Raw genomic sequence first — 21,388 nt, 5'->3', positions numbered from 1 at the left:
CCACTGCACTCCAGCTTGGGTGCAGAGCGAGACTCTGTCTCAAAAAAAAAAAAAAAAAAAAAAGGAATAAAGCGTATCTTGCTCGGTAGACAACATATAGTTGAATTTTCTTTTTTTAATCCAGTCTGACAGTTTCAGCTTTTTGATTTGATTAAGTCCATTCACTTCTTTTTTTTTTTGATTATTTTGATACTCAGATTATATATATATGATACTCAGTTTTGATACTCAAATAATTTTGATACTCAGATTAACGCAACCTCCACCTCCCAGATTCAAGTGATTCTCCTGCCTCAGCCTCCCAAGTAGCTGGGATTACAGGCCTGCACCAACATGTCTGGCTAATTTTTGTATTTTTAGTCGGGACAGGGTCTCACCATGTTGGCCAGGCTGGTCTCAAACTCCTGACCTCAGGTGATACACCTGCCTCGGCCTCCCAAAGTGCTGCGATTACAGGTGTGAGCCACTGCGCCCAGCCCCGTTCACATTTAATGCTATTATTGATATGGCTGGATTTGTGTTTGCCATCTTACTTTTCTTTTGCCTCGTGTTTTTTTTTCCCCCCTTTATTTCTCCCTTACTGCTTTCTTGTTTTTTTTTTTTTTTAAGATCAGAAAGCACCTGCAGGTCTATTGCTTTCTTCTGTGTTAAGTGAATATTATACTTTCTTTTCTTTTCTTTTTTGTTTTTGAGACAGAGTCTTGCTCTGTCACCCAGGGTGGAGTGCAGTGGCATGATATTGATTCACTTGAATCTGCATCCCAGATTCAAGCAATTCTCCAGCCTTAGCCTCCTGAGTAGCTGGGACTACAGGTGCGTGCCACCACGCATGGCTAATTTTTGTATTTTCACTAGAGATGGGGGTTTCACCATGTTGGCCAGGCTGCTCTTGAATTCCTGACCTTGCGATGCACCTGCCTTGGCCTCCCAAAGTCCTGGGATTGCAGGCAAGAGCCACCGCGCCCGGACGAATATTATATTGTCTTAATTTCAAGAGACAGTGTCTCACTCTGTCTTTGGGGCTAGACTGCAGTGGTGTGATCATAGCTCACTGCAACTTTGAACTCCTGGGCTCAACAGATCCTCTGGCCTCAGCCTCCAGAGCAGCTGGGACTATAGGCATGTACCACCACACTCAGCTAACTTTTAAAATTTTTTTGTAGAAACAAGGTCTCACTCAAATACAGGTCTTAAACTCATGGCCTCAAGCAATCCTCCTGACTCAGCCTCCCAAAGTGTTGGGACTACTGGTGGGAGCCACCACACCCAGCCCAAAAGAATACTTTCTAATTTAATGTTTTAATTTCTTTAATGATTTTTATGACTATTTTTTGTCTTTTTTTTAAATCACTAATTTTTGAGGGGTTTTTTAGTGTGTGCTTTAGGGTTTCCACATACATCTTAATTGTGTTTGGTGATGTTTTCCATATACATCTTAATTTATCAGAATCAGATTGAGATTTATATTAGCTTAACTTCAGTAATATATGGAATTTTAAATTTTAAACTCAAGTTATGAATAAGATTTACTTTTTTTGTCAATATATTAATAAAACATGTTTGGATTAAAGATGTTAAATTGGAATCTTCAGTTTTGATAAACCTGATTGGAAGAATCAAATAGCCTGTCTATGATAAGCAGCGGTTGTTCTAAATGTGGTAGAATAAATCGATTCAAAAGTTTCTTGTGTTTTTTTTTTTTTTTTTTTCAGGCCGGGTATGGTGGCTCATGCCTGTAATTCCATCCCTTTGGGAGGCCAAGGCAGGTGGATCAATTGAGCGAGGAGTTCAAGATCAGTTTGGGCAATGTGGCGAAACCCTCTCTCTACCAAAAATACAGAAAACAAAACAAAACAAAAACCAGGCATGGTGTGTGCACCTGTAGTCCCATCTATTTGGGAGGCTGAGGTGGGAGGATCAATTGAGGCGGGATATCACGAGGCTTCAAGCCATGATTGCACACTGCACTCCAGCCTGGGCAATAGAGGGAGACCCTACCTCACAAAAAAAAAAAAAAAAAAAAAAAAAGAATACCACAAAATTTTGTTAACCCTGAAAACATCCATGGCATTATGACAATATCACAGTTGAAGAATGACCATTACTTAGCAAATTTTGCAAGATAATACTTTTTTAATTTTTTGAGCCAGGGGTCTCACTCTGTCACCCAGGCTGGAGTATAGTGGCATGATCACAGCTCACTTTAACCTAGAACTCCTGGGCTCAAGTGATCCTCTTGCCTCAGCCTCCTAAGTAGCTAGGACTAGAGTTGTATGCCACTGTGACTGGCTAATTTTAAACCTTTTTTTTTTTTTTGTAGTGATGAGGTCTTGCTATGTTGCTCAGTCTGGTCTTGAACTTCTGGCATCAAGTATTCCTCCTGTCTCAGTCTCCCAAGATGCTGGGATTACAAGTATGAGCCACTGTGCCCAGCCACAAAGGAATAATTTTGATACCATTAAAATAGTGTTGGGCTAGGCACGGTGGCTCACGCCTGTAATCCCAGCACTTTGGGAGGCCAGGGTGGGCAGATCACGAGGTCAGGCGTTCAAGATCAGCCTGGCCAACATGGTGAAACCCCGTCTCTACTAAAAATACAAAAATTAGCTGGGCGTGTGGCGTGCATCTGTAGTCACAGCTAGTCGGGAGGTTGAGGCAGGAGAACTGCTTGAAGCCGGGAGGCAGAGGTTGTAGTGAGTAGAGATTGTGCCACTGCACTCCAGTCTGGGTGACAGGGCAAGACTCCGTTTCCAAAAAAAAAAAAAAAAAAGAAAATTAAGTTTCTTTAAAACACTCTCTTACAACTTTAGGTTAAGCTCTGGGATGTCATGTTTTTATGAATTGCAATGTCAATAATTTTTCTTCCAACATCTCTTAAGAAGGATTAGATTGCTAGGTCGAGAGTGGGAGCAAGGGTTACACTTCTGTTCCTGAGAGGTATGAACAGGTATGGCACGTAAGGGAAATACACAGTGTTCCATCAGTGGCTCTTTCTACAAAAGATCAGGAGGACAGGAATTGAGGTTAACAGAACAGTTCAGGGGAAATCCTAAGGGAAAAGCACAAGTAACATATAAGGCATGAACTCGGCTCACTGCAACTTCTACCTCCCGGGCTCAAGCAATCCTCCCACCTCAGCCTCCGAGTAGCTGGAACCACAGGCACATACCACCACGCCTATACCTTTACCTATACCCTTCTACACAAATTACTAAGGCAAAGCTTAAAGACTAGCTTTTTAGCACATCTGGAATGTGCAGAATTCATTAAATATCTAGTTGAATTAAAGGGAAGTCATATTTTATGTTGGTTATACACTCACCTTGGAAGAGAAATGAGGCTCTCATTGGGTCAAAGTAGAGTACAAGAGCCAGGAGCAGCTCTAGATCTCTGCCTGTACATGAGGGAAAAAACACCTTTTTTGAGCAACAGGAAAAGGCCATCTTTTCTCGATAAAGATTAGGATAAGTCAGGTGCAGTGGCTCCCACCAGCACTTTAGGAGGCTGAGGTGGGTGGATCACTTGAGTTCAGGAGTTCGAGAGCAGCCTGGCTAAAATGGTGAAACCCTGCTTTACTAAAAATACAAAAGTTAGCTGGGCATGGTGGTGGGCACCTGTAATCCCAGCTACTCAGGAGGCTGAGGCAGGAGAATCACTTGAACCTGGGAGGCAGAGGTTGCAGTGAGCAGAGATTGCACCACTGCACTCCAGCCTGAGCCACAGAGCAAGACCCTGTATTTAAAAAAAAAAAAAAAAATCAGGACAAATTAGCCAAGCATAATGGTTCAAACTTGTAATCCCAGCACTTTGGGAGGCCAAGGTGGGAGGATACCTTGAGCCCAGGAATTTGAGACCAGCTTGGGCAGCAGACTGACACCCTTTCTCTACAAAAAAAAAAATTTTTGAGCCAGAGTCTCACTCTGTCACCCAAGCTGGAGAGCAATGGCATGATCTTGGCTCACTGCGATCTCTGCCTCCCGGGTTCAAGCGATCTCTTGCCTCAGCCTCCTGAGTAGCTGGGACTACAGGCACAGGCCGCCATGCCTGGCTAATTTTTGTATTTTTAGTAGAGATGGGGTTTCACCGTGTTAACCAGGATGGTCTCGATCTCCTGGCCTCGTGATCCACCCGCCTCGGCCTCCCAAAGTGCTGGGATTATAGGCGTGAGCCACCACGCCCGGCCTACAAAAAGTTTTTAAAAATTAGTGGGGTGTGGTGGCACATCCCTGCAGTCCCAGCCTACTCAGGAGGCTGAAGTGGGAGGACTCTTTTTTTCTTTTGAGATGGAGTTTCGCTCTGGTTGCCCAGGCTGGAGTGCAACGGCAAGATCTCAGCTCACTACAACCTCCGCCCCGCTGGGTTCAAGCGATTCTCCTGCCTAAGCCTCCCGGGTAGCTGGGATTACAGGTGCGCGCCACTATGCCTAGCTAATTATGTATTTTTAGTAGAGACGGGGTTTCTCCATGTTGGTCACGCTGGTCTTGAACTCCTGACCTCAGGTGATCTGCCCACCTCAGCCTCCCAAAATGCTGTGATTATAGGCATGAGCCACTGTGCCCGGCTGGGAGGATTCTTTTCAGCACAGGAGTTAGAGATTACAGCGAGCTATGATTGCACCACTGGACTCCATCAAGCCTGGGCAACAGAATGAGACTCTGTCTCTTCACACACACACACTCAGGAAAAATTAAATAATGGAGGCTTGAAAAAATATTTTTGCATTGTCTCATCAGCAAAGTGTGATTCAGTCTGAAAATTTTTCTTTAATTTACACAACACAAAAACTCTGGTTAAGATTTTATTGAGAATTCTCCATTTTTAAGCAATTATTGTCAAACATCAAACTTTGCTACAAAACAAAGGTATTTTTGTGGCCAGTTGTGGTGCTTACACCTGTAATCCCAGCACTTTGGGAGGAAGAGGTGGGTGGATTACCTGAGCTCAGGAGTTCCAGACCAGCCTGGGCAACATGGTGAAACCCTGTCTCTTTTTTGTCTCTGCAAAAAAGTACAACAGTTAGCCAGGTATTGGTGTGCACCTGTGGTCCCAGCTACTTGGAAGGTTGAGGTGGGAGGATTGCTTGAACCTAGGAGGTGGAGGTTGCAGTGAGCTGAGATCATTCCACTGCACTCAAGCCTTGGCCTCAAGCGACTGTCTCAAAGAATAGATATTTTTGGGCCTTATTTTGTTTTTAATTTCCCACTGGAATTAAGGAGTAAGCTACTGCTTGTCCTAACATTTGAAATCTGATCAGAATTATGTAATACGGCTATAAAAGAGTATTTGGAAAGTTTGTGTTATAGGAAATATATTTGAATTATCTCAGGCCAACTAGCAGTAATTTGGGGTAAGTCACTTAACCTTTATAGGCTCCAATTTCTGTAAGCATAAAATAGTGGCTTGGCCTAAAATTCATATTTATGAAGTCTTTTCGAAGACAAATCTTCTTAACTAGTTGAAGCTAATAATTACACTTATATTCAGATCAGAACATCATACATCTATAATGGTTTAAAAATAATTATCTTAAAGGAGAATCAATCACATTAAGTAGGTGAAACATGATTATTGCTTAGCCTAGTATTTTCCAAGGTCTCTCATGAACCCACTGATACACTACTGTTAATACCTTTTATCTCAATCCTCTACTTTTCCTCAAAACATTTTTTTTCTTTCTTTCTTTTTTTTTTTTTTTTGAGACAAGGTCTCACTGTATTGCCCAGGCTGGAGTGCAGTGGCATGATCTCGGGTCACTGCAGCCTCTGCCTCCAGGGTTCAAGTGATTCTTGTGCCTCAGCCTTCTGAGCAGCTGGGATTATAGGTGTGCACCACCACACCTGGTTAATTTTTTGTATTTTTTGTAGAGATGGATTTCGTCACATTGCCCAGGCTGGTCTCAAACTTGTGAGCTCAAATGATGCTCCCGCCTCAGCCTACCACAGTGCTGGGATTACAGGTGTGAGTCCCCACGGCCAGGCTCAGGACTTCATTCTCGCTGTGTGTGAGTGTACACGGACATTGTAATGTAGGAGAAAGAGCTGAGCTGGTCAGGAGGCCTGAGTTCCAGTCCCACCTGTTTCATTTACTGCTTCTGCATTTTGTCCTATGACTGTATTTTCTCCTCTGTAAGACAGAAATAACAATATCTGACCCTTCAAGTTGTATAACTGAAGAGCACATTTTGAAAGTATGAAGTATCACTATAGATGTATAAAGTATTACAATTGTAGGCAATGAAAATTTAGGTTACAACATTAAAAAATATGCTGTTTTTTTTTTTTTTTTTCCTTTCTGGTGCACTTTTCTAGGTGAATGTGCCCCTTAGGAGCACCTGTCCACAAGTGTCTGCAAAAAAGTGGGCTGCACAGTGATGCACAGTGATGGGCTGCACAGTGATGGTGCTCCCTGAAAGACTCAGAGCAGCGCGGCCAGCACTTCCAGAGTATGAAGCATGAAGTACATTTATTCTACAAGAATAATAAGTAAATATAAAAAAAGTCAAGGATTCCATTTTTAAAAAATAACAAAATCAACAAAAACAAAACCATATTCAGAGTAACACATCGGACTTCACAGCACTTTGAAAAAGACATTTAAATGTTGATTTGAGTTGTTCAGACATTTTAAATGTGAAGTCACAGAGTAAAAATACAATCAATGACTGAAATTGGGAACAAAATATCCTGAACATAAAGGCATTTCAATCTTTGGATTTTTTTTTTTTTTTTCTCTTTGAGATGGAGTCTCACTCTGTCACCCAGGCTGGAGTGCAGTGGTACAATCTTGGCTCACCGCAATCTCCGCTTCCTGGGTTCAAGCGATTCTCCTGCCTCAGGCTCCCGAGTAGCTGGGATTACAGGCATGCATCACCATGCCTGGCTAATTTTCTTTGCATTTTTAGTAGAGATGAGGTTTCACCACGTCGGCCAGGCTGGTCTCAAACTCCTGGCCTCAAGTGATCTGCCTGCGTTGGCTTCCCAAAGTGCTGGGATTGCAGGCATGAGCCACTGCGCCTGGCCCCAAATATGAATTGAAAATGAGAAAATGGGACAGTGCTGTTATTCCACAGGGCTGCTTGAACTCCACTGAGAAGATATTAACCGCTGGTAGCCTTTGAGTGGTCAGCAGTCACTTTCAGAGTGTTGTGATGATGGAGAACAGTAAAAGGCTTATCAATTTTTTTTCTGCTTTTTTGAGACAAAGTTTTGCTCTTGTCGCCCAGGCTGGGGGTGCAATGGTGCAATCTCGGCTCACTGTAGTCTCTGCCTCCCAGGTTCAAGTGATTCTCCTGCCTCAGCCTCCCAAGTAGCTGTGATTACAGGTGCCTGCCACCATGCCCAGCTAATTTTTGTATTTTTAGTAGAGATGGGTTTTTGCCATGTTGGCCAGGCTGGTCTCGAACTCCTGACCTCAGGTGATCTGCCTGCCTCGGCCTCCCAAAGTGCTAGGATTACAGGCGTGAGCCACCATGCCCGGCCAGCTTATCAAAACTTTAAGGAGTACTGAAAATCATTTAGAAGTTAGTAAGTTATGGTCTTTATACAAAAAAGAGTCAAGCGTTCATGTTGTATAACTAAACTTAGAAGACTGCTAGGATTTTTTTTTTTTTTTTTTTTTTTTTTGAGACGGAGTCTTGCTCTGTCGCCCAGGCTGGAGTGCAGTGGCGCGATCTCGGCTCACTGCAAGCTCCGCCTCCCGGGTTCACGCCATTCTCCTGCCTCAGCCTCCCGAGTAGCTGGGACTACAGGCGCCCACAACCGCGCCCAGCTAATTTTTTGTATTTTTAGTAGAGACGGGGTTTCACCGTGGTCTCGATCTCCTGACCTCGTGATCCGCCCGTCTCGGCCTCCCAAAGTGCTGGGATTACAGGCGTGAGCCACCGCGCCCGGCCCGACTGCTAGGATTTTAAAGATTTTCCTTTATTTTGTGTAGAGAAGAAACATCACACAATATTCTACTTGTCATCTTTCCTCAACTTAATTACATATATACTCACACAGGCAAAATATTTAAGTATATCATAGCCATGAATTGTTACTTGACAAAAAAAAAAAAAAGCTCCTGTGTTGAATATAACCGTCCTGTGATACAGTGCAGTAATGTCTCCCTCTCAAAATGTGTATATATTTAAACAATCATCACTCAAGGAAAATCCCAGTGTTGCAAATTTGTTTTTAAGAATGCATCTTTTGGCCGGGCACAGTGGCTCACATCTGTAATCCCAGCACTTTTGGAGGCTGAGGCGGGTGGACTACTGAGGTCAGGAGTTTGAGACCAGCCTGGCCAACTTGGTGAAACCCTGTCTTTACTAAAAATACAAAAGTTAGCCAGGTATGGTAGCGTGTGCCTGTAATCCTAGCTACTCCAGAGGCCGAGGCATGAGAATCGTCTCAACCCAGGAGGCGGAGGTTGCAGTGAGCTGAAATCACGGCACTGACCCTAGCCTGGGTGACCAAGTGAGACTCTGTCTCAATCAAAAAAAAAGAGAAACTGCATCTTTTTCCATTGATTAGAGGGATGACTAAAAAAATAATGCATCTTTTAAAAAATAAAGTTCGGATTTCCTTTACTCACTTCCTCCTTCCCTGTACTGTTGTCTTCAAGATTTATTTACTACCCTATGCCAGGACTAGCAGGTTAATGGCTCATAGATTCCCCAGCTTATTAAACCCATTTATCTTGTTTACTGGTGGGAAAGGCAAAGACAAAAATGTTTTTGGCTGTAGTTGTCCAAGTGCAATGGGCAGCAGTATCCCATAAGGCCAGAAGGTGGTAGTGTTGTCCATAAAAGTAGATCATTTTTTTCCCTGGCTTGTTCAAAATATTTTAAACCAGTCTGTATTTTCAAAATTCACACTGGATACACTTTTGAAATAGCAAAATATGGTAATGTTTGTTTTTAATCAAGAGGACAGAGATATATTTATATATATATAGTGTCACACATAAGGAATTATATGTTTGCCTCTCCGGGCTTTGGCACGCATAGATACTGCATTGTTACAAATGAGATTAGAAACCTATAATTAAGTGATACTACTTTAAGGGGTTGTTTTGTATCTCTCGTACTGAAATTATAATAAATTGCCTGGAGAGCTTTCTTCTCCTCTTCCAATTTATTTTTTACTTATTTATTTACTTTTGAGACTGACTCTTGCTCTGTCCCCCAGGCTGGAGTGCAATGGTGTGATCTCGGCTCACTGTAACCTCCATCTCCCAAGTTCCAGCGATTCTCCTGCCTCACCCTCCCGGGTACCTGGGATTACAAGCGTGCGTCACCACACCCGGCTAATTTTCTTTGTATTTTTAGTAGAGACAGGGTTTCACCATGTTGTCCAGGCTGGTCTTGAACTCCTGACGTCAGTGATCGTCCCGCCTCAGCCTCCCAAAGTGCTGGGATTACAGGCCTAAACTACTGCGCACGACCCTCTTTCAATTTCTTCATCTTCCTTTTCGTCCTGTTGCTTTTCTCCCTCCTCCCCATCCCAGCTGTATGTAAGATAGTATCTTATTTTCATAGACGGTTGTAATTTAAATAGACTGTTGTAGTTTCTACCGCAAGATACGATTGTTGAAAGCGTGATTTCTAACATTTCACATAAAACTGCCGTAAAAGGTTGACAGGAATTTAATACACATTGCCTATTTGGTTGATGCTTTCAACACTCTGTAGGGCTTTCACACAGGACTAGCCTCAGTGGAATTTTATCGATTAAATTCATCTACCAATGGGTGATTAATAATTATCCGTTTTATTGCATATTTAATAGGTGGGGGGGCGGAATTCTTTATTTCTATGGCTAATTGCCCTCAGTTCAATTTTACCACTGTGATATTCATTCCACACGCTCTGATGAGTGTGGTACTTGAGACACTACCTTAGTGAGGGAAGGGACGAATGTTACAAATGAATCCGGAAGGACGCTGAAACGAACACCTGCAAATTATGTACGACATGTTTATATTCCAGGCCCTGGTTTAGCTTTTGGGAGACGTCAGTGAGGAAAACCCGTGAAGATCCCCATCTTTATGGTTCTTACCCTGAAGTTGGGAGTGGAGAGGGAGGTATTCAACCAGCAAGAAATCGGAAAAGGCGCAGAGCGGCCGCGGGGTCAGGGGAAACTGCGGGAGGCTTTCAGGGCTCAGGGCCGGCGGGCGGGCTTCAGCGGGCCTGCATTTTCTCAGGCCTCCGCTTCAGGCGGGTTCAAGTTCTCAACCAGACCTTCGGCCGTCCAGCGCCTAGGGAACGTCAATGCGGTGACTTCTCCCGCTGTGCGGAGCGGTGACCCGCGTTGGCGCGCTCAGTTCCCCGCCAGAGTCGGCTGGGGGCTTCCGTGATAAATGCGACCCCCTCTTGCCCCTGCGCCCCCCGACCGCTCGTCCGACCCCGGCCCCGCGTGTCCCCCACGCCCCACCACCCTGCACGCCCTACCCGGCCGCGCGTCCCCTCCGGACCGTGCGTCGCCGCCCTCACCATCGCGCCCCCAGCTGTGTGTCCCCTGCGACCGGGCCCCCGACCGCGCGTCACCACCTGCGACTCTGCGAGCCTTGCGGGTCGCGGCTCACTAGAGACCGTGCGGCCATCTCGCCTCGAGGCCAAGCCGTCCTGCCCGGTCCTCACCTCCAGAGCGTGCATCCCCCGGCCCGTGCGGCCCCCTGAGGGGCGGGCGCTGGGCGGCGCCGGACTGCGCGAGGCGGGGCGGGGCGGGGCGCCGGACGCCATCGCGTCGCTACCGGCCGGCGGCGGTCTGCTCCGGACTGCAGCCGTGTCCTCGCCGCCCTCCTCTCGCCCACGCCTCCCGGGCACTCGCCTGGTCCCGGCGGCGGCGCGCGCGGCCGCGTTGGGCGGTGGCGGTTCCGGGGATGGTGAGGCGGCGGCGCGCGGAGACGATGCTCCGGGGCTGAGGAGACGCCGGCACACGGCGCGACTGCCGAGCGCAGCGCCCACCCGCGGGATGGCTCAGGCGGCCGGCCCGGCGGGCGGCGGGGAGCCGCGGGCTGAGGCGGGGGGCGGCGAGGGGCCGCGGGAGCCCGAGGCAGCCGGCGGCGCGGCCGGGGGCTCGCAGGACGCGCTGAGCCTGGAGGAGATCCTGCGGCTCTACAACCAGCCCATCAACGAGGAGCAGGCGTGGGCCGTGTGCTACCAGTGCTGCGGCTCCCTGCGCGCCGCCGCCCGCCGCCGCCAGCCCCGCCGCCGTGTGCGCTCGGCCGCGCAGATCCGCGTCTGGAGGGACGGCGCCGTCACCCTGGCGCCCGCGGCCGACGACGCGGGAGAGCCGCCCCCCGTTTCGGGTGAGGCCGCCGGGCCCCTTTCCCTCGTAGTCCTTGGAACGCCCCCAGCTGGGCCGCCTTACCCTCAGCGTCCCCGGCCCTTCCGCCCCCTCCGCCCCCCGTTTGCCACGGGATACCCCCGGGAGGGTCCGGCCGGGACCCGCAGGGAAGGGCGGCGTCAGGCCGGGGCGGGCCGGGGCCCCTCGGAGGTCAGAGCCTCGTGGCGGGCGGCGGCGCAGATCCGCTGTGCGGAGGGCGTTGGGGCGGCCCTGGGTGGGCCTGGGCCTGCGGGCCGCGGGGCGCTCGTCATTGTGCAGCCCGCGCGACAGCTGCCCGCGGCGCGTCTGGGAGCGGTGGGCTGGGCCCTGCTCCTGGCCAGCGGCCTGTGCGCCTCACGCCGTGTTTGCTGCGCACGGCCGGGTTCGCGGGGTGGGGAGGGCAGCGCAGGCTCCACGCGGGGGCTCCGCGCGGATCCTCAGTGCCGCTGTCGGGAACCCCGCGCTCCTCACGGGAGGCTAGCCGTGCTCCTCGTTAGACAGCCTTTCCTCCGTTCAGAAATGTGCCCTGAGGAGAATTCTGCTCTTTGGGGAGAAATGGAAAAATAGACTAAATAATGATTTTTGGCTCCTGGACGTTGGAAAACACGATTACATTCCTGTGTGTGAAAATTGGTTGTGATGAAAAACAGGTTTGTAAAGCAAAAAGTTGACAGGATGTCCAGATACAAAGAGAAAATGGGCCTTAGTTACGTCATTGTCTAAGGCAAATTTTTCAGGATTATGACCTAAACAGTGATTTATAGCCAGGGTTTACTCAGATGCTCATTGAAGAGGAGGAGGAGGTTGAGGAAAGGTTTCTCTCATCAGTTTTTATCTAATTCATTCTTTTGAGAGGCAAGTCTATTAAAAACATAGAAAAACAATCTACCCTCACTTTTAGAAAGTTGATGGAAATGTCAAAACGCTTAAGGTGAAAGATGTAATTTCGAATTAATAAAATGACATTTAATGAAAACCCTTGTCTAACTTGATTAAAACAATATTCCAGGTTATACTTATTCTTTCAGTTCCGCCAGAACATGTTTTTAATCTTTTGTTTTTTAGTGTCAGGTAAACACATTTTTATTTACGTGCTTTTATCTTTTACTTTTTAGCGTCAGGTAAACAAGTTTTTATTTAAATCCATCTTTTTAATCTTTTGAAACTATTTCACATAGTTTTTTGTTTATTTGATTGGCTTATTGCTTTTAAACCTGGACTTAATCTTAGTGAGAAACACTTGCAATTATAATTTATAGTGTATTAATTGGTACAAAAAGATACATTTATAAAATACAGCAATGTCTGCCGGGTGCAGTGGCTCATGCCTGTAATCCCAGCACTTTGGGACGTCGAGGTAGGTGGATCACCTGAGGGTCAGGAGTTCGAGACCAGCCTGGCCAACATGGTGAAACCATGTCTCTACAAAAAATACAAAAATTAGCCGGGCGTGGTGGTGTGCCCCTGGAATACCAGCTACTTGGGAGGCTGAGGCGCGAGAATTGCTTGAACCTGGGAGGTGGAGGCTGCAGTGAGCCAAGATTGCACTACTGCACTCCCGCCTGGGTGACAGAGCAAGACCCCGTCAAATAAATAAATAAATAAATAAATACAGCAATATCGTACCTTGGAATTTAGCTGTTTCCAGAGGAAAAATGGTTGTGTGCAGCCTGCTTTCAGAAGCAGCATTGGTAGTGGTGATTTCCGGAGAGAACAAGCCCCCAGTTTACATTGTCTTGTCACTTAAACTTAATCCCAAAATAGTGTAGTTTTGTTGTCAAAGATAGATAGATTCTCGTGGATGGGTTTTTTGTTTTTTCGTTTTTTGGTCTGAACCTTATGTTGAAATGGAGTATTTTTTACATCACTAGTGTGAGTGATAACATGTTGATCTCAGTGTAATAAACTGCCTTTATGGAGAAAATAGTGAGTAGAGTTGTTCTCCACAATTCGTAATAGGTTTATAATTCTCTTTCTCAGTTCTGCTCATGACCTGCGCTACCAGTTATGGAGAAGGCCTAATCAAAGTTGTTAATAGAGACTTGAGCATTTTCTATTGACTAAAATTATTTAAGAAGTTCATACTAAAATATTAGTTTATTTCCTCATGGGATTTAAGAATAATTGCATGGCTCAGGAGGATACACAGTCTTCTGAAGATGTTATCTTGATTCTTAAACTTGATGAATAATTTGGTGTTGTGCACACTTAAAAATTCTTTTCTTTCTTTCTTTCCTTCTTTCTTTCTTTTTCTCTCTTTCTTTTCTTTTTTTCTTTTTCTTTTCTTTTCTTTTTTTTTTTTGACAGGGTCTTGCTGTATTGCCCAGGCTGCTCTGGTATTGCACCGCTGCTCTTGCTGTATTGCACCGCTGGAGTGCAGTGGTGTAGTCATAGCTCATTGCAGCCTGGAACTCCTGGGCTTACGTGATCCAACTGTCTTGGCCTCCCAAAGTGCTGGCGTTACAGGTGTAATCCACCTTGCCCAGTCTCTCTTTTTCTTTTCTTTTCTTTTTTTTTTTTTGAGATGAAGTCTCCCTCTGTCGCCCAGGCTGGAGTGCAGTGGCGCAATCTTGGCTCACTGCAATCTCTGCCTCCCAGGTTCAAGCGATTCTCCTTCCTCAGCCTCCCAAGTACCTGGGACTACAGGCATGCACCACCATGCCCAGCTAATTTTTGTATTTTTAGTAGAGACGGGGTTTCACCATGTTGGCCAGGATGGTCTTGATCTCTTGACCTCATGATCCTCCTGCCTCGGCCTCCCAAAGTGCTGGGATTGTAGGCGTGAGCCACTGCGCCTGACTTCTTTTTTCTGTTTTTAAGGAACGTTTGTATTCATGAGACTTCCATTGTAGGAACGAGTTGGGGAAAATAAGTAAAAAACTTTTTTTTTTTTTTTTTTGAGATGGAGTCTCGCTCTGTCGCCCAGGCTGGAGTGCGGTGGCGCGATCTCGGCTCACTGCAAGCTTGCAAGCTCTGCCTACTGGGTTCATGCCATTCTCCTGCGTCAGTCTCCAGAGTAGCTGGGACTAAAGACGCCTGCCACCACACCTGGCTGATTTTTTTTGTTTTTTTTTTTTTTTTTCCTTGGGACGGAGTCTCGCTCTGTCTCCCAGGCTGGAGTGCAATGGTGCGATCTTGGCTCGCTGCAACCTCCACCTCCCAGGTTCAAGCAATTCTCCTGCCTCAGCCTCCCATGTAGCTGAGACTACAGGTGCCGGCCACCACTCACGGCTAATTTTTGTATTTTTATTAAAGACGGGGTTTCACCATGTTTGTCAGGCTGGTCTCGAACTCCAGACCTCAGGTGATCCGCCGGCCTCATCCTCCCAAAGTGCTGGGATTACAGGCGTGAGCCATCGCGCCCGGCTGATTTTTTTGTTTTTTTAGTAGAGACGGGGTTTCACTGTGTTAGCCAGGATGATCTCGATCTCCTGACCTCGTGTTCCGCCCATCTCGGCCTCCCAGAGTGCTGGGATTACAAGCGTGAGCCACCGTGCCCGGCCAAATTTTTTTTTTTTTTTTTTGATCACTTCTTTTTTTTTCTTTTGAGATGGAGTCTCACTCTGTTGCCTATGCTGGAGTGCAGTGGTACGGTCTGGGCTCACTGCAACCTCTGCCTCCAGGGTTCAAGCAATTCTCCTGCCTCAGCCTCCCAAGTAGCTGGGATTATAGTTGTGTACCACCATGCCCAGCTAATTTTTGTATTTTTAATAGAGATGGGTTTTCACCGTGTTGGCTGGGCTGGCCTCGAACTCCTGACCTCAGGTGATCCACCCGCCTCAGCCTCCCACAGTGCTGGGATTACAGAATTGAGCCACTGTATGCCGACCACACTTTATTTTTCATTGTATTTATCATGATTATATGTAGTTAGCAATCTGCAACATTTATGTTTTCACATCCATTGATTTTTTTTTTTTTCTTTTTTGTTGTGAGATGGAGTTTTGTTCTTGTTGCCCAGGCTGGAGTTCAATGGTGCAATCTTGGCTCACCGCCACTTCTGCCTCCCGGGTTCAAGCAGTTCTCCTGTCTCAGCCTCCCGAGTAGCTGGGATTACAGACATGCACTACCACGCCTGGCTAATTTTGTATTTTTAGTAGAAACAAGGTTTCCCCATGTTGCCCAGCTGGTCACAAACTTCCGACCTCAGTGATCCACCAGCCTCGGCCTCCCAAAGTTCTGGGATTACAGGCGCAAGGCCCTGCGCCCAGCCTGATACATTTTCTAAATGGACGTTTAGGGAAGTTAAGTGTTTAGTAACTCTTTGAATCAGATCTCCATCTTTTAGTCTCTAGGCTTTGTAGTGTTGTGGAATGAAGCATTTGGTTTGGGTTTGTATTGTGATTCTTCCCCTTAGATAAGTGACAGTGAGTAAGTTCCCCAATCCCCCTGAGTCTAGCCTTCTGTGTAAAATCAGAATATATTGTTGTTTTCATAGGGTTGGGGCATAAGTGAGAATAATATATGTCAAATGGCAAGACTTGCTGTATTGCAGGTACTCAGTAGGTTTTAGTTTCCTTCCTCCCCTAACCCTGTGGTCCTTTCTCACCACCATACTGTCTCTAGTCCATCTGTTTTATGTTTTTACCAAGAATTGGGGTAAATGTCAAGGTCAGAGTTTCTTAACTTTGGCACTGTTGGCATTTTTGGCTGAATAATTCTTTGTTGTGGTGGCTGTCCTGTGCAGCATCCGTGATCTGATCTCTAACAGTGGATGCCAGTAAGCCCCTCCCCTGCAAATTGTGACATTAAAAAAGTCTCTGTCCATTGCCAAATGTTCGGTAGGGTGCAAAATCGTCCCCGTTGAGAACCACTGCTCTAGCAGATGGTGCCCAGGATTGTGTTCAGGGTGGAGAAATGGATTCTTGCTGTAATCCTCAAGTGAGTGAATCCTTCTGCGGGCCATTATCACTCTGTTGTTGAGCTGAATGAGTCCTGCTGGTTCTTGCCAGTACCAGCAGTATCACTCCATTTAGTCCTTTTAGAATAAATAGTACTTCATAGACTTTACTGACTTTTTGGGGGAGTGAATGTAGTAGTAATTGATTTTAATTCTTTTTTACTTTTAACAGTATTGATATATCTGAGAATGGTTAGATTCAGTTTGAATGAAATAAATAGAAATACGCTGTAAGAAACATAGAAAAATGTGAAAGGTGTCAGAGGCATGGAAATGAGACTAATGAAGGAAAAAAAATGAAGAATTAGTAAGTTTATTTAGCATTCAGGTAAAACTTAGAGCCATATTGCTAGCATGGCCATAAAAGCAGTGGGATACAGGACGCAGGGAGATAAATTCAAGAAAAAGGAAAGACTAGCTTTTTAGAGGATCTCTTAAAAGTAAAAATGATTATGTATAACGTCTTGAAATGAGCAGTATGGTTAAGATGTATTTCTGTGATGACAGGAGGATAGATTGCTTAGAATCAAGAGAGTTTATGATTCTTGTTAGGTGGCTTAATATTTTATTTTCTGCAGTGTTTATGTAGTCTTAAATAAGACTTTGTTGTTTGGGAAAGTTTATTAGGTACAAGTTGATGAAGTTTTAACTTTCACACCCTTAATTCAGGGGTTAAAGACACGCAGACTCTTCGTGTACTCGTAAGTATACCTGACTGGCAATTAGAGTACATTTTGGTATACAGGGTCTTTAGAAGTAGTGACTGATGCAATTTAGGTTATTATCTAGATCTTCACATGGTTAAAAAGCATTTGCTTTTCTAGGATGCCACAAAGAATTATTTAATAGCAGTGGTATTAGAGATTAGAATCGTGTGTGGTCTCATAGTCTTTCAGGACTTAAATACCAATCTGACAACAAGCATTTATTTTAAATTTTGGTTTCAAAATTTTTGATGTACCTTTGGTTTAGATGTATAAAGCATAATTTAAAAATTATGGCCATATATTGATTTAAAATAATCTTAAGGTTGGTAGAAGGTTTTCCTGAAAGGAACAATGAATGCTTGTGTGCATACTAATAAAGGGATCCCTTGAGAATGGTTTCTTGGTATAGGGAACATTCAGGCTTTGTTTGGGTTTTGAAAAGAAGATATGATCAGTCAAGCTTCTCAGCAAGGTTCATGCTAATTTGGAGGGGAAGATGGTCTTGGAATAAAATCCTGTTTGATTTTAAATAGAGAATATTTGTGGAAAAAGATTGAAATAGTGAAAAAATGTTTTTCTTTTTTTTTTTTTTTTTGAGACAGAGTCTGACTCTGTCGCCCAGGCTGGAGTGCAGTGGTGCGATCTCGGCTCACTGCAGCCTCCGCTTCCTGGGTTCAAGCGATTCTCCTGCCTCAGCCTCCAGAGTAGCTGGGACCACAGGCACGTGCCACCACACCTGGCTAATTTTTGTATTTTTAGTAGACACGGGGTTTCACCACGTTGGCCAGGATGGTTTCCATCTCCTGACCTTGTGATCCGCCCACCTCAGCCTCCCAAAGTGCTGGGATTACAGGCGTGAGCCACCACACCCAGCAAAAAAATATTTAAAAACATTTTTTTTGGTCCGCTCTTTCTGTATTTCTTGTGTTCCCTTCCTGATCATTAAAGGAAAGGAATATATGAAGTATATGCGTAGGTTTCCAGAGTAGGTAGTAGGGGTAAATGGTAGAATTAGAGATTGGTGAAATGCCTTATCAGTTACAGTAAGATAAAAATTGTTCTCTTTAAATAATAAGTTCAAATATGTCAAGTTAATTCAAGCTAACAAATATGCTTTGAGTTCTTATTATGTACAAGTAATGTTCTAGTTTTACCTGGGCGATGTAAGGGTAAATAGTTCTAGTCATTATAGAGGAGAAAATAAAACAAACACAGTGGTAAATATACCATGAATCTAATGCAGCTTAAACTTCAGGTCTCTTCATTTACACAGGCCCCTTGTCAGTGTGTGGGAGGAGCCTTAACTTTAGATGTTCATTTTCAAAATTAAGATTTTAGCTGTAATTGGATAAGATTGCTATCCCCCCCCGTTTTTGTTTTTGTTTTTTTTTTTGAGACAGGGTCTCGCTCTGTCACCCAGGCTGGACGGCAGTGGCTTGATTGGCTCACTGCAAGTTTGACCTCCCAGATTCAAGCAGTCCTCCCACCTCAGCTTCCCGAGTAGCTGGGACTACAGGCATGTGTTACCATGCCTGGGTAATATTTTTTTTTTTTTTTTTTTTTTTTGAGACGGAGGCTCGCTCTATCACCAGGCTGGAGCGCAGTGGCGCAATCTCAGCTCACTGCAACCTTTGCCTCCCGGGTTCAAGCGATTCTCCTGCCTCAGCCTCCCGAGTAGCTGGGACTACAGGCACGTGCCACCACACCAAGCTAATTTTTTTTATTTTTTAGTAGAGACGGGGTTTCACCATATTAGCCAGGATGGTCTCAAACTCCTGACCTTGTGATCTGCCCGCCTCAGCCTCCCAAAGTGCTCGGATTCCAGGTGTGAGCCCCCGCACCTGGCCCATGCCTGGGTAATTTTTATATAGTTCTTTAGAGACAGGGATTTTGCCATGTTGCCCAGGTTTGTCTGGAACTTCTGGGCTCAAGTGATTTGCCCACCTTGGCCTACCAAAGTGCTGGAATCGCAGGCGTGAGCCACCATGCCTGGCCTGCTGTCACTTTTGTTTGTTTGTTTGTTTGTTTGTTTATTTATTTTGAGACAGAGTCTCTCACTCTGTCGCCCAGGCTGGAGTACAGTGGCACGATATCGGGTCACTGCAACCTTCACCTCCCAGGTTCAAGCAATTCTCGTACCTCAGCCTCCCGAATAGCTGGGATTGCATGCACATGCCGCTGAGCCTGGCTAATTTTTGTATTTTTAGCAGAGACGGGGTTTTTCCATATTGGCCACGCTGGTCTCAAAGTCCTGGCCTCAAGTATCTGCCTGCCTTGGCCTCCCAAAGTGTTGGGATTACAGGTGTGAGCCACCAAGCCTGGCTTGCTGTCACTTTTGGTTCCAATTTACCATGTAATATATTTCTACTTGTGTTGGGTTTTAAGAGAGGGGTCACAGGAGTTTTGGAGAGAAATTTTGGAATAATGCATTTGTGGTTTTGTATCTGTGTTTCTACTTTTGCAGGGGGAAACAGTAGAAAGAATTTAGTCATCTACAGATATTAGTCCTCGAGTAAGTTAGGACTCTTAGGAAACCATTGGCCTCACTAAGAGTTTTGACTAAACTTCAGAAGAAAAAAATCATTGAGCTATCAAGGACTGTATGTTGGTAAGAGATGATGAGTTGCATTCTGCTTGTTATATATGGAAGGTCAGATTCACTCTCCTGCATCGCTGGTCCTATAAAATAACAGCAGTTCTCATCCTCCTTTGGTAACAGTGTCATTAGAGCTGTATATATTTCCCTTTTAGTTCTTGTTGGCTAAGTAGAAAAAAGGAAAATACCTTCTTTCAGATGTTTGTGTAAAACTATGAAGGAAATATTGTGTTACCAAATGTAGTGGGAATGTTTAGTGAATTTTTTTTTTATTTTAAAGAGCCGGGGTCTTTCTCTATCAGAGCTCAGGCTGGAGTGCAGTGGTGTGTTCACAGCTCACTGCAGTCCCCAGCTCCTGGGTTCAAGCAGTCTTCTTCCTACCTCAGCGTCCCAAGTAGCTGGGACCACAGGTGTGTGCTGCCACCTCTGGCTAATTTTTTATTTTTATTTTTTTGTAGAGAAAAATGTTGCCCAGACTGCTCTTGAACTCCTGACCTCAAATGATCCACCTGCTTCAGTCTCACAAAGTGCTGAAATTGCAGGTGCGAGCCACTGTGGCTGACCAAACTTTTTATTTTGGGATAATTTTAGACTTACAGAAAAGTTGAAAAGATAATGCAGCTAATTCTTATTTGCCCCTCACCCGGTTCCCCTAATGTTAACATCTTATATTATGGTGGTATATTTATCAAAACTAAAAAAGCAGCATAGATGCATTGCCATTCACTAAACTCCAGACTTCATTTGGGTTTCCCTAGTTTTTCTATTAATGCCCTTTTTCTTTTTTCTTTTTTTCTTTTCTTCTTCTTCTTTTTTTTTTTTTTTTTTTTTTTGAGACGGAGTTTTGCTCTTGTTGTCCAGGCTGGAGTGCAATGACGCGATCTTGGGTTGCCACAATCTCTACCTCCTGGGTTCAAGGGATTCTCCTACCTCAGCCTCCTGAGTAGCTCAGATTACAGGCGCCAGTCACCACGCCTGGCTAATTTTGTATTTTTAGTAGTTTCTCCATGTTGGTCAGGGTGATCTCAAACTCCTGACCTCAGGTGATCCGCCCACCTTGGCCTCCCAAAGTGCTGGCGTGAGCCACCGCGCCGGGCCTTGGTGTCCTTTTTCTATTGCAGAAATCCCATCCGAGATACCATATTGCATTTAGTCATCATGTCTCCTTAGTTTCTTCTGGTTTGTGACAGTTTGTTATGACCTTGACAGTCTTGGTGAGCACTGGTCAGCTGTTTTGTAAAATGTCCCTCCGTTTGGACTTGCCTGATACTTTTATGGCTAGACTGGGTTATAGTTTTGGGGGAAGAATACCAGCGAGGTGAAGGGCTCCCCGATCACATCATGTTGGGGCACATGATAACCTGTGACATCAGTGGTTACGATAACCTGGACACTTGATTAAGACAGTATTTGTCAGGTTTCTCCACTAAAAAGTTACTATTTTTACTTTTTTTTAATATGTTTTTTTTTTAGAAAGGAGTCATTGATTCCAGCCTGCATTCAGGGATGGGGCCAGGTAATTAAACCACTTCCTGGAGACATGAATATCTTCTTAAAGTTATTTTGAATTCTGTGAAGAAGATTTGTGCCTTCTCCTCCATTTACTTATGTATTCAATCATTTGTTTATATCAGTCTGGATTGACACACATTTTGTACTTTGGTTGTTTTGTTACTCAGATTGTTCCCGCCGTGGCCGCTGTTGGGTGCTCCTTAGGCTTGGCTCCTGTGTTCCTTTGGCTCCTCCTCCTTCTGTCTGGTGGAGCACGTCCTTGCTTTCTGGCACTACAAGATGTTTCAAGGCTCATCTTATATATTTCCTGCCCCATCCCTAGAGTCATGCATATTTCCAGGGAGCTCTTGTTTCTTTTATTGGA

At 45.2% G+C, this 21,388-nt stretch overlaps 1 protein-coding gene across 4 annotated transcripts in view; it reads left to right on the top strand.

Moving 5' to 3' along the window:
* Nucleotides 1–10,809: 10,809 nt before the first annotated feature.
* Nucleotides 10,810–21,388, top strand: part of SPIRE1 (spire type actin nucleation factor 1) — a 191,056-nt gene continuing 180,477 nt past the window's right edge. For all 4 annotated transcript variants that reach the window (XM_045377827.3, XM_045377825.3, XM_045377826.3 and 1 more), the window contains exon 1: nt 10,810–11,292. In XM_045377827.3, the coding sequence (XP_045233762.2) occupies nt 10,956–11,292 (337 nt within the window). In that variant the 5' untranslated portion in view covers nt 10,810–10,955. The remainder of the gene's footprint in view (nt 11,293–21,388) is intronic.

The sequence above is a fragment of the Macaca fascicularis genome, chromosome 18 (assembly GCF_037993035.2).
Source record: "Macaca fascicularis isolate 582-1 chromosome 18, T2T-MFA8v1.1".
NCBI lineage: Eukaryota > Metazoa > Chordata > Mammalia > Primates > Cercopithecidae > Macaca > Macaca fascicularis.
This window is presented reverse-complemented; position numbering and strand designations above follow the sequence as displayed.